Here is a 13,536-nt window from a genome sequence, read left to right as displayed (position 1 = left end):
GTGTTCCTGAGCTCTGTCTCTGTCTCTCTCCTCCTCTGCTCCTCCTCTTCCCTCCATCTCTTCTCCTTCTCCCTCCATCTCTCCTCCTTCAGGTGCAGAGCGTGGACCTCCTCCACCAGAGACTCTCTCTCACACTCTGCACAGACACAGAAGCAGCATCAGCATCAGCTCAGCCAGCGTTTCTGCGGAAATAAAGGAGTGTGTTCTCCTTCTGCTGCCGTGACAGTCTCTCTTCTCCTGGGGGTGCTTTGAGGTGGATGTCAGGACATTGCTGTGAGGTTTGATGGCAGCCAAACAGTGTTAATTGTTTAATAACTCATCACTAAGGTATTGAGGGTCTTTATACCCATGTCTCTACATTTCTAATGACGTTAAACAAACTGTGCACGTGCAGTTTAAAAGCAGACCAAAAATATTCAGACAAGAGCAGCTCTGTGCTCAGAAACTGGCCACTGGTGAAGCTCTAAAAGGTGGAGAACATAACCGTGCCACATCAGACGAGCTACAGTCTCTCTACCGTCCACCAGCAGCACAGGAGTTTCTGACAGAGCAGCCATACTCACGTAGACTCTGCTGTGTCTCCCTGTGCAGCTCCAGCTCTCCCGTCAGCTCAGACACTCGCAGCTCTGAGGCCCTGAGCCCTGGAAAAGCAGTCAGAAGTATAGGTTGTGAACTCTATGACTGTTTTAAACCTGTCATTCCTGTTTTTTCCAGGATGCCGACCTATCTTCAGCTCCTCCTGTTCGTCCCGGAGCCTCCTCTGCTCCTCGTCTCCTCGGGTCCTCAGCTCCACCTCTTTCCTCTGCCGCTCCTTTCTTTCTTTCTCCGCTCTCTCTCTCTCACGCCGCAGCTGAGCCTTCAGCTCCTCTCTCTTCTCCTCTGCTTTTCTTAGATTCTCTCGGAGAGTGTCCACCGTCTCATTCACCTTTAGGAGAGAAATAAGTACTTGTACTGTCCCTTTAACTGTGATATATGTAAATGACCTCTATTCTGATTGGCTGCCCTTGCTCAGAAAGTAGCGCTAGTCGAAACACCGAGTGGACGGGCTCTCACCTCAGCGACGTGTATCCCGATGCGGCTCATATCCCGGCGCTGTTCGCAGGCCCACTGCGCCACATCGGTCGCAGTGAGGCGCCCCAGCTGTGCCGAGTCCTCCACGGCCACCAGGAGGTGCTGCAGGAAGGAGTTCAGACCCAGGGTCCGGCATAGAGACACGCAGGCCTCGGCCGTGTCCTTCAGACTCGACTGGACCCGGGCACACGCCTCACACGGCACCAGGGCCGAGTCCATCGTCTGGGCGCCCACACTGCGGCGGTCATTGTGGCCTGAAGGGGGCGCTGTGATTGGGGGAGAGGAGGATGGTGGTTTGGAGGCGCTGGGAGTGGATGTGTTTATTTCTGCAGGTGAAACGTTCTGGGACGCTGAGGAAGGAGGAGAACGCTGGCTGCCTACGTTAGTCAGCTTCTGAGAAGGAAAAAGAGCAGAATCAGATTGAGTTGTAGTGCCTTAATAAACCTGTTTATCCTCCATGGAGCGATACCAATTGCAGCTGTGGGGATTTGAAGCGGTGGAGCTGTGATGTTTTATCCGTGTATCAGACTCTGTAGGTAAAATTGACACATGTATAACCTCACCCCTGGTTTCTTGATGCTGCTGAGCTGGAGCAGGTTGTTCCAGTACCGTTTCACCACCGGACCAATAGACATTGAGAGTCCAGTTTGTCCAGAACTTGCAGCTCTCCGTCCCTCGATGAGCCGCTCTGTGTAGACATTAAAACTCTGTAGGAGCAGCATTAGTCTGTAACAGAGTAACATAGCATTAAAGTTGCTATAAGTGATTCGGTTCCTAATTTTGTTTTGAACAGGATCAAAGTAACTGTAAAACTAATAAAAACTTGTGATTTTAGCAAAAACGCCAGCAAAAACTGTTTTAAAAAAGAGCAGATGTCCTTTTTATCGTTGTGTTTCAGCTGCTTGACCACTGGAATTAACACAGTAGTGCAACCCCCTTGAGATTCAGTATGCATGACCTCTAGTGGCTAGACAGGTGAACTACAACAACACTGGTGAAACTGTTTAGTGCACCTTTAAAAGTAAAATGTCCACCAGACACCAAGACATTCATATACACTATATATTTGATGATTTGTAGAGGTCTCTTCCCATTCTTAGTGTCTGACTTTATTAACTGAATGCCATCAAATGCTCACAGCAATATTTTTCAGAGGTCTACCTGTCTATCACCAGCTCCAGCAGCACTACATGAGAGTGCTGATTAAACTCGGTATCTCCTTCCGTGTAGTCGTACTCCTGCAGCAGCTGAACCAGGTCCAAATTACACGAGAGTTTATCAGGGAACTTCCACGAACCCCGTTAAGTTACATTTATTCTGCAGCTTACGGGTTTTAAACGGTATTTGGGACCGTTTAAGATCTTTGTAGGCTGCACGTGAGTGTGTTTTTCCTTTATTTTGGGCCTATTTTTTGAAGCAGACATGCCGCCTGTTCAGATCAGCGCCACGGAGAACAACAAGGTAAAACAGTGCGGTTTAATTAACTGTTATTTTCTATATACAGTGTTTTTCATTATTTTTTTCATTTAGTGTTCTTATTTTTTAATTAAAAATATGGATATGTACCTGTTTATATATATACACCCATCTGTAAATTGATTTAATGGTTAAACACATTCTATAAGTCTCTATCACCATTGTTTTTTTAAACTTTACTCTTTCAGTTGTAAACGACGTCATGTATTTGTTTTTAAAGTGTATTTATGCCCTGCCCACACCTTTCTGGTTAATCTCTGTTCGTCAGTTTTACAGATGTAGGTCTTATTTCCGAGATAAAAGTCCACTGATACCTTAAAAGTGCCTTAAATATTGTTAAATATGTCTTAAATATAACTCTACGCCTTTATTCAGTTTAAATCTATGAATGTGAAGTCAGTCCCCACATTTGTCATTTTACACAAATGTCAGGAATAAATAAATAAATAAGTGACACGTGTTCCACAGGGACCCAGGTCCAGCTGAGGGCAATGCCTCTTCTTCTGGTTCAGTCACGCAGACACAGCACTGCTTTTAAACCAGGTGTAAGGAGAGCAGCGCAGAACCCACTGGCCCCGGGGTCGTCACCCTGAGGTTGGCCCCAGAGGAGCTGTACATGGAGCGACGTCCACTGAAATGAAAACAACAGCGAGAGGACCCCGAACGTGATAGGCCACGTCCTCGCGCTGATGAATTGGGAAGAGGCACGCAGGCCTGCCCTGATGGCCACGGAGGCAGGGGACGATACCAGAGAGCCAGTGTCTTCTCGACCCACAGCACCACGCTCAGCCATGATGCCCCGACTGGAGCCAGGGCGCCCCCCGTCTTTCTTCGCAGAGGAGGTGCTCCCTCGGCCTCGTCGCTTCCTTCGTGGCCTTCTCTTGTTCGGATTTCCCGAATTGTTGATGACGTTCAGAGTTCCGATCGTACACTGGGAGAGCACTGGGGCATTAACCTCACTCCCTCCTGAAGCTGAAATGTTGATGTTCAGAGCGGAGGAGGGGGAGGATGGACCGATCTTCCTGCATCCTTTGTCGTGACCACAAGCGGCGCTTAGGGGCAGAGAGTGCCCATGAGAGTTAAAGCCCGATGTCATACTTTTTTAAATAGTGGACTGTGCTCTTACACAGGGCTGTATCGTTAATACCCTGAATTTTGAGCTGTGCTTTGGGGTTTAAACAGTGGACTGTGCTCTTACAGAGGGCTGTTTCGTTAGTACACTGGTTTGGATGTGTGTGGTTTAGGCTCTGAACAGCGGACTGCACTGTTACAGAGGGCTGGATCGTTAGTAGTGTGTTTTTCTCAGTTAAACCCTCCATTCTCGCTTCATGAACACGGGGCTGAGCGATCAGATCCTTGTTCTCGGGTGTCTGTAGGTGTCTGGAGCTGTGGAGGACAGTGAAGTGAGGAGTGTGGTTTTTCTTGTGGCGAGGGGAGCCACTGGGGTGCGTTTTGTGGATGAGCTGGTGGCAGTTGAAGTCCATTCCTAGCTGTGGATTTAGACACAATCTCTGCGTAGAGAGAGAGATTTCCACTCCTCGTGCCTCGTGCGGTAAAGTGTTGAATACGGTATAAATTTGAAGCTGTTCCACATTTTCCTGTTGGAACTCGGACTCGAACCAGAGACCCTTGTGCTGTGAGCGCAGCGCTCTAACCACTCTGCGCTCTAAACACTCGGCCACGAGGGAGCCACCTGGCAGCCATTTTTCCGCCATTTAATTTCATTATCTGTAACCACTTATCATATTCAGGGTCGCGGTGGGTCCAGAACCTACCTGGAATCATTGGGCGCAAGGCAGGAATACACCCTGGAGGGGGCGCAAGTCCTTCACAGGGCAATACAGACACTCACACATTCACTCACACCTACGGATACTTTTGAGTCACCAATTCAACATGTGTTTTTGGACTGTGGAAACCCACACGGACACAGGGAGAACACACCACACACTTCACAGACAGTCACCCGGAGCGGGAATCGAACCCACAACCTCCAGGCCCCTGGAGCTGTGTGACTATGACACTACCTGCTTAAAGTACCTAAAGTACCTGATTAATTGTTTTATAATTATTAAAAAAAGTGAGAGAGATAACGTCCCATAGGTGTGATAAAATTAAGCACCCTTCCAGTAGAGCGCTGTAAAAATGTTTTACACTAGGGGGAGCCCCAGGAGCAAAAAATAAAAAATTAAACTCCTTTAAATGAAAACGTATTTCCTAGATATCGCTCCAGACAACACACAAACATCTATAACTTCACTAACAAAGACAAAAGATAAACACTCTCCCACCTTCCTAACTGACACAAGGCAAGTTCATTTACAGAGTACTTTTTGTACACAGTGTCAACTCAAAGTGCTTTATTAAACAGTGCAAAAACACAGTAGAAAATACTCATTTTAAAATATAACCAAAACAGGATTTAAATCAAAACGGAGGAAAAAAAAGAGTGAAGACGTGATAAATCTGAAAAAAAAAAAATGTCAGTAGCATTTAAAACTTCCTGAGAACTGAGATAGCTACAGTTAATAAAACAGTAGTTTAAAAAATACAGTAAATTAGAATATAAAATACATAAGCAGAAAGTAAATGGTGTTTTAAACCGAGCTGTAGCTGCTCAAACAGGAATGTTTTCAGTCTTGATTTAAAAGAGCCAAAGTGAAAAAGAAAGTTAGGGCTCTTCTGATGTGCTCAGTGTGGTTCTGTTTCAGAGGTTTAGCTTTCACCTGAGACATCTTACTGATGTTCTTAAGATGGTAAAATACTGATCTAGTACCAGCTTTAACACAAGACTAAAACTGTGTCCATTAATACGCCTTGTTTATGTGCTCCTTCTTTAGATTTGAGGGTTCTGGAGCCCAGATACACAGCCAATGTGTCTCACTGCTGTTCACAAGTACAAACCGGATTCCAAAAAAGGTGGGACACTAAACAAATTGTGAATAAAAACTGAATGCAATGATGTGGAGACGGCAAATGTCAATATTTTATTCGTAATAGAACATAGACGAGTTTAATCTGAGTAAATGTAACATTTTAAAGGAAAAATATGTTGATTCAAAATTTCACAGTGTCAACAAATCCCAAAAAAGTTGGGACAAGTAGCAATAAGTGGCTGAAAAAAGGAAGTTGAGCATATAACGAACAGCTGGAAGACCAATTAACACTAATTAGGTCAATTGACAACATGATTGGGTATAAAAAGAGCTTCTCAGAGTGTCAGTGTCTCTCTGAAGCCAAGATGGTAAGAGCATCACCAATTCCACCATTGTTGAGCAGAAAGATAGTGCAGCGATACCAGAATGGTGTTACCCAGTGTAAAATAGCAAAGACTTTTAAGTTATCATCATCAACCGTGCATAACATCATCAAAAGATTCAGAGAATCTGGAACAATTGCTGTGCGTAAGGGTCAAGGCCGTAAAATTCAATATTGTCTTATTGAATGTTAATACGTTGAGTATAATGATGCAGTTACACAAACTATTCTAGTTATTATAGATTAATTAACATTTTTTTAGCTTGAGAAAGGAATTGATCTTCGTGATTTCGAAATACACATTAATTCATCAAATCAATTCATGTTAATATATATTCATCTGAGAATAACAGAAGATAAACATTAATAAAACGTTGCATAATGAATAACTGGATTCAGAAAAGCATGTGTGTCCAAGATAACTTTTTTTTGGGACAGCGATAAAATGAGAGAGAGAGAGAGGGAGGAAGAGAGTGAGAGACAACGAGGTGCTCTCGGTGACATGTGATTTCCCAAATGTCCACTTGGAGACACTGTTGGTCCATGCTGTTCTGGCTGGGATTAACTCTGGTCGAAGAGTTCAACATCTCATTCACAATGTCATTCCTGAAAGACATCTGCTGATATTGTGATAAGGTCAAGTCCGAAAGTCTCCTCACGTGGTGAGTTTTATAACTCAGTTCCCAGGGTTCTGTTTCGTTATCTTTTGGGTGTAATAGCGTTTCTTGTCATCATAAAGCTTTAAGGAAACCACTCAGTGTCATTATGGACCCTTTATAGTGCCCCCTTTCGCATGACTTGCGTTACTGCTTTTAATGTTTCTCTGGTGCACTCTTGTGGATGACTTGTGTAAGTGCAAGTTAATTAAAAGCAGTTGTCTTTCATATACTAAATTCACATGTAAATTGTAAGTTATATTTGTTGTACTGCTTCTATCCTTTGCTCATTCTTCCAAAAGTGGAAGTAACCAATTACTGATTATAAAATCTATATTGGCGGAGGTGAAATAAAATAAAACTGCAATAATTAAACATTAATTAGTATTAAATCTGACAAACAACGCAGTCGCCAAGCATCAGGAGCCACAGTGTCAGAATATACAGCCATGATCCATGTCGCTGAGCCCTCTCACATGGCAAATATGATGTCACAATTAATAGCCCTCCATTTACTGGAGGAGGTGGGTGGCACAGTGGCGCAGCAGGTAGTGTCACACAGCTCCAGGGACCTGGAGGTTGTGGGTTCGATTCCCGCTCCAGGTGACTGTCTGTGAGGAGTGTGGTGTGTTGTCCCTGTGTCCGTGTGGGTTTCCTCCGGGTGCTCCAGTTTCCTCCCACAGTCCAAAAACACACGTTGGTTAGGTGGATTGGTGACTCAAAAGTGTCCGAGTGTGTGAGTGAATGTGTGTGGTTGTCTGCTGCAGTCAAAGATGAACTCCAATTGTCTCAGCACCTGCAGTCAGAGACAGAAAGCAAGCTAAACATTGTTAAAGCAGAGTTGGGAGAAGGCATGCTCACAGCTATTTAGCAACCAACAGAGAATTACTGACATTCATAGGGAGCTGCAGAATCCAAAGTCACCTTTCCCAGCAACAACAGCCCCTACACTAGCTCCACCATTGGAGGCTAACAGAGTCTTCCCAAACACAGCTGAACATAGGTTCTCTCAGTTTAGCTGTGTGCCCTCAGCACATCACCAGACTCCCTCCTACAGGGACCTGGACAGGATCGTGCAGCACATAACGCGCTTTGAGCCAAAGCCGGATGGCTCAAATGAAATCTATTCGTACCTAAAAGATATAGATTTCTTTTTGCAAAGGTTCCCAGGAGCCGCGGTAGATGACAGAATCTACCTGATCAGAATGACAGCCAACAGGGAAGTCAGCAGTTTCATTGAACTGCAACCTAACTATGTCAGGAAACAATATGATGTGCTCTGTGACGCTTTGGAGAAGGAGTTCTCCAATCAGCTGTCATAGGCTGGACTGATGGCAGCACTGCAAGTTAAACAACAAAGGCAGGAGTCACCCCATCAGTACTATCACTGCCTTAGACAATCTTATTTCAGGCCCTGAAATGAACCAGGAATGGAAGAAGAGTTGAATTTCAAAACACTGTTTGTCTTAAATCTCCATCCCAACACTAATTATTATTTAGGGGTTCAGCATGTCCACACACCTCGGCCAGAAATACCACCAAGTTTTAGCCGTTATACTCAGCCTTCCACCATGGAGCTAGACGAAGCCCCTAGGGCTGACTCATGGTATCCAAAACCCGCTCCATCACACAGGCTTACAGAAAATCGTTCATTCATTATCTGTAACCACTTATCCAATTCAGGGTCACGGTGGGTCCAGAGCCTACCTGGAATCATTGGGCGCAAGGCAGGAATACACCCTGGAGGGGGCGCCAGTCCTTCACAAGGCAACACACACACACATTCACACCTACGGACACGTTTGAGTCGCCAATCCCACACGGACACGGGGAGAACACACCAACTGCTCACCGACAGTCACCCGGAGCGGGAATCGAACCCACAACCTCCAGGTCCCTGGAGCTGTGTGACTGCGACACTACCTGCTGCACCACCTACGCCTACATGCTCACTACAGTCCTCACTGGTCAGGTGAAACCCAGCATCACTCAAACCCCTGTGTTAATCTGTTAATGTCAGGGCACCCTCAGAATAAACTCCCAGCTTGTAGGCATGAGAATCCAGCACAAGGAAAATCTGTTGGACCATGGATGGCCCCAGAACTCTCACACACGCGACAAAACCCTTGACAACGGCCTCTGTCCTAACTCGACTAACGAGAACAGGGATGAGAACTGGCACCAGTGTGAAAGCTAAGATGATGCAAATGAGTCTGAAGTATCTGGAATTAGCACAGAAATTCCAGTAACCGCTGAACAGGTGTTTTCGCTCCTGTGTAAAGAGGAGCGTCAGACAGGTGACCACTTCTCAGACACCTCAGGTGAAACTGAGCATCTCCCAAGGACCCCTGCATCTCAGACTTGCACGCCCAACCAATTTAATAAGGGGGGGTGAAAATCAGACTCCTCTTAATGTCATGGTTGTTCAAGGTGATCCACCTGCATCATGGTTCCTGGGCCATTTAACAGAAAAGGGCTCGTAGATTAAACCTGACCACAGTCCTGGAAAAGAAGCTTGTACAAGAAGCTCTCTTGGACACTGCATCAGACATCACTCTGATGTCATCCACACTCTTTGATGACGTGTGGGCTGCAGCAGACCACACCCCACTGAGATTTCAGTTACAAAACTGTTCCCTCCAAATTGTGCCTTATTCATACACTGGTATCAAAATAAAGTCTGTGGTAAGAGTGCTCATAAGAATAGGGCCCATAAGTCTGGTTCACCCTGTATATGTGTCTCCTATTGAAAACATTCCTTTCCTTATTGGCAAGGACCTGCTCAACAGGCTTGAGCCACTGATTGACTTCAAGTGTTTGAAGATCTGGGCCTAGGTTCACAAACCCCTGCCCATCTCACACTCACATCACCTTGAAGCTCAGTCCTGTCACCTAAACACCAGGTCCACAGAGACTATCAACACCTTTCACACTCCAACAATGACAAAGGATGCCATGAGCCAGAGAATCTCAGCTCATGATGAACAAATGACTGTCCACACAATAACAGTCCCTTTTGCTAACACCCATTCAGATCCCAAATGGCCTCCAGAAAGAGATAAATTAAAAGACCTGACAAACAAGTGTAACCACAAAAACATCCCATGTGATTTTGATTCCATTCAAATCCCAAGCATTTGCAGTCAACCAACAAAGGCTGGAAAAGAGCAAAAAGGGGATGCAAAAATGGTTATGACCAAAATGTGTTCCGTAAAAGGCTGAAAAGAGGGGACAAGTTGCAACTCAATTTAACTGGCCCAAAAGTCCATGAAAAGTGAGAAACAAGCTCATAAGCTCCTCTCACATGAGTCAGACCCACACAGGGTCCTAAATCTTTCCCCCACCATTCATCGTTTTATCCAGCAATGTGAATAAAAATCAGCAAAGTGCTGCCTTCAAATGGGTTCCTCACAACCAAATGGAACCTCACCAAATCACCATGAGACTTATAGGGAACAACAACACCCGTGTTAAGTCATAAAAGAGCAGCAGACACCCAGAACCTTTAATGGTATTAATCATCAGCTTCCACAACTGAGTATATATATATATATATATATATATATATATATATATATATATATATAAACGAAACAAACAAACTTTCATCTGTACTTACGTTGCGCCCGCCTGATAAAGTAATCCATGGTATATCAATCTAGAAGTCAAAATTCTAATTTCTACTTTAACCATTCTAACTTGTGTATCGCCGTCCGTTGCTATGCACATCTAATTTATTAAGCCATGAAAAACTATTCAAAATGGGGGTGACACAGTCAGCACACAGTACTGCTTTTATATTTTCTGAAATTTTTTTTTCTTTGTTTCTTCAGTAATCTAATGTGACAATGCTCACATTCAATGCCGAACAGGCTTATGCCCACTAGTTATATTAAATCAGTGTTCTTAGTAGTCAGCTTAGCTATAGAGGAACACTCTGCTTATCCAATAATTATCACTAAGGCAAAGATTATTAAAAGCATTTGCATGGGTAACTACCCCTGAAATTTTTTTGTTAACAATAATATTTCCTAGTTAACAGACACTTTTAAAGTAAGGTGAACACTCATACCAGCATATGTGATAAAGTCTAATAAAGGATTACTCCCATATTAAATCAACCCTGAGTGTATGAATGAATGATTTCACTGACCTTGCTGTTCACATTCATCTCTGCATTATCAGCTCACTGCTTCTAGAGAGAAAGCATGATCTGAAAGGGGGGATCTGTAGTGTGATATGATGAATGTGTATTAATTTCTAATAAGAAATTTGACTTTCTAAGATTTGTCTGTGTGGGTTTCCTCCGGGTGACTGTCTGTGACAAGTGTGGTGTGTTCTCTCTGTGTCTGCGTGGGTTTCCTCCGGGTGACTGTCTGTGAGGAGTGTGGTGTGTTCTCTCTGCGTCTGTGTGGGTTTCCTCCGGATGATTGTCTGTGAAGAGTGTGGTGTGTTCTCTCTGTGTGAGTGGGTTTCCTCCGGGTGACTGTCTGTGAGGAGTGTGGTGTGTTCTCTCTGCCTCTGTGTGAGTTTCTTCCGGGTGATTGTCTGTGAAGAGTGTGGTGTGTTCTCCCTGTGTCTGTGTGAGTTTCCTCTGGGTGATTGTCTGTGAAGAGTGTGGTGTGTTCTCTCTGCGTCTGTGTGAGTTTCCTCCGGGTGATTGTCTGTGAAGAGTGTGGTGTGTTCTCTCTGTGTGAGTGGGTTTCCTCCGGGTGACTGTCTGTGAAGAGTGTGGTGTGTTCTCTCTGTGTCTGAGTGGGTTTCCTCCAGGTGACTGTCTGTGAAGAGTGTGGTGTGTTCTCTCTGCGTCTGTGTGGGCTTCCTCCGGGTGATTGTCTGTGTAGAGTGTGGTGTGTTCTCTCTGTGTCTGAGTGGGTTTCCTCTGGGTGACTGTCTGTGAAGAGTGTGGTGTGTTCTCCCTGTGTCTTGTGTGGGGTTCTACTCTATCCTCCAACAGTCAGAACTCACACACTGGTAGGTGTAGTAGCTGTGTGAGACTGTGCACAGATGTGTGTGTGAGTGACTGGCTGAGTGTGTTCACCTTGTACTCAGTGATTCCACATGGGCTCTGAATCAAGATGAAGTGGTTACAGAAAATGAATGAATGAATGTTGTATAAATGTCCAGGCAGTGACGTTTAGTGAACAATCACAGCAACTACACAACTTTCAAATGTGAAGCTCAATGCACAACTGAGAACATCAACAGAAACGTGCTGTACATTTATTCATGTCATAAATCTCAGTCTTACAAAATGTTTAGGAGTCAGTTGCAGGTTTATTCAAGAGACAAAAAAAAAAAAAAAACAAGGTAAAGAGGAGTCAAAAAACCATGAAGACTGTCTGAGAAAAACAACCATAATCCTAAGGGTAAACCAATCAAAGGAATAAACTGAGTCCAAAGCCAAGATTAAAAAAAATCAGGAAAAGCTTATACAAATCTCACGCTCAGAATTGCAGATTTAGTTCAAACAATACTTTGCAACCTGTGGAACAAACCAAAGAGCTTAAATGTTCTACAAATGATTTGACTAATCAGAGACAGGTGAGGAATCTAAGCTAGAACTCAGGTGAGTGTGACCTCTGGTGGTTTGGAGGAAAACTGGCTCAGGCTGGAGACAGCAACCTCTGGTGCATAGAAGGAGAAACTGCTTGGGCTGTTGTGACAATTCACCACACAATTCCACACTGACACAAAGAATCATTTCTTTACATCCAGTTTATAGTTTACAATATCATTTATTAATAAAATACTTTACATTACAGTACACGAGAGTCTGACTCAGCTTCCTGAGTGTGTTAGCGTCAGTGCAAAGACATTTTTGAACAAAAACAAGCTAACACTTTTTCTGGGAAATACTTAGAAATGGCACAAGACCACGGACAAATGAACAACTTCGGCCTCAAAACATAACGTGGTAACACTGTAAATTACAGCTTGCTAATTACTGGGTACAGAGTAAGAACCTGTTAATTAACCATAAGATAAAATAAGTACTGAGTAAGTAAAGGGTATGATACAGAAATATGGGGTTATTACTGAGTCTCTTACAAATACTTTACAAATAACACACGTGACTACATTCTGAATCCTTTTATACTTCTGAGCACATTTATAGATTATAAAATTGAATTAAAAGTATAAGTTTATGTAAGTGACTCTTATTGTCATTTTTTTATAAATAAGGAATGCAGCTACTATTTTGAATTCTCTGTGTTTCTGAATGTAATTATAGATCCTTTAACATTATTCACAGTGCACCTACAGAGAAGGACAGGGTCAGATACTTTCATTACAGACACTAGCAGAGTTTCACTGTGCTTTGTGCTCATTAGGTTCAGTGTAATTTACAACAGTCATCATCACACACTTCAGAGGTATTTTACACTGCTTTGTCTTATGTGTTGAGGCATTACATGTGCACAGATGATTAATGATGAAATGTGTGTTTCTCTTATGCCCTTCTTCCTCATTTGAGATTCAGTAATAACCTCATACTTCCAGTTTCATACCCTTTACTCAACGCTCTCTCAAAATGTACTTTCTCTGTACGTACCCAGCAGGTATTTAAAGTGTTGCCCATAGTTTTCTTAATTCTGGAGACACACACACACACACACACTGTCTTTTGGGTTCAGACACTGGTTCAACACTGCATTCAGACAAACGAAGAAAAGCATCCCAGTAGAATCACATCACCGTTTTAAAATCTGTAAATTATTCCCTGAGTTCATGAAGTGTGTTTGACACAAAGTGCTCAACAATGTACAAAAACCTACAGTTTACAGTGAAGAGAAAACGTAATCACAGTGTGAGGCAGCTTCTGTGTAAAAGTGCAACATGAATAAAGCACAGCAGAGCCTCAGACACTCTTCCTCCAAACAGATAAACACTCAAACGAAGAAGAAAATACTAAAACAGGGCTCTGTTCACTGGAGAAGGGAAGACTGGAAGATCGATAATCAACTGATAACTGTTTACTGTCAGAGGAACACACAGGTTCTCAGGGCTTATTGATCTAGAACACACAGGTTCTCAGGGCTTATTGATCTAGAACACACAGGTTCTCAGGGCT

General features: G+C 43.7%; 1 protein-coding gene across 1 annotated transcript in view; it reads right to left on the bottom strand.

Annotated features, from left to right (window-relative positions):
- Positions 1-3,643, bottom strand: part of LOC136666211 (coiled-coil domain-containing protein 157-like) — a 10,197-nt gene extending 6,554 nt beyond the window's left edge. Inside the window, exons 1-7 of the mRNA XM_066644289.1 lie at positions 3,118-3,643; positions 2,233-2,368; positions 1,635-1,797; positions 1,054-1,464; positions 724-925; positions 564-641; positions 1-136 (exon numbers count right to left, since the gene is read on the bottom strand). The exon at positions 1-136 is cut by the window's left edge and continues 58 nt beyond it. Of these exons, the coding sequence (XP_066500386.1) occupies positions 1-136; positions 564-641; positions 724-925; positions 1,054-1,464; positions 1,635-1,797; positions 2,233-2,368; positions 3,118-3,643 (1,652 nt within the window). The remainder of the gene's footprint in view (positions 137-563; positions 642-723; positions 926-1,053; positions 1,465-1,634; positions 1,798-2,232; positions 2,369-3,117) is intronic.
- Positions 3,644-13,536: the final 9,893 nt, after the last annotated feature.

The sequence above is a fragment of the Hoplias malabaricus genome, chromosome 14 (genome assembly GCF_029633855.1).
Source record: "Hoplias malabaricus isolate fHopMal1 chromosome 14, fHopMal1.hap1, whole genome shotgun sequence".
In the NCBI taxonomy this organism is placed as follows: Eukaryota; Metazoa; Chordata; class Actinopteri; order Characiformes; family Erythrinidae; genus Hoplias; species Hoplias malabaricus.
This window is presented reverse-complemented; position numbering and strand designations above follow the sequence as displayed.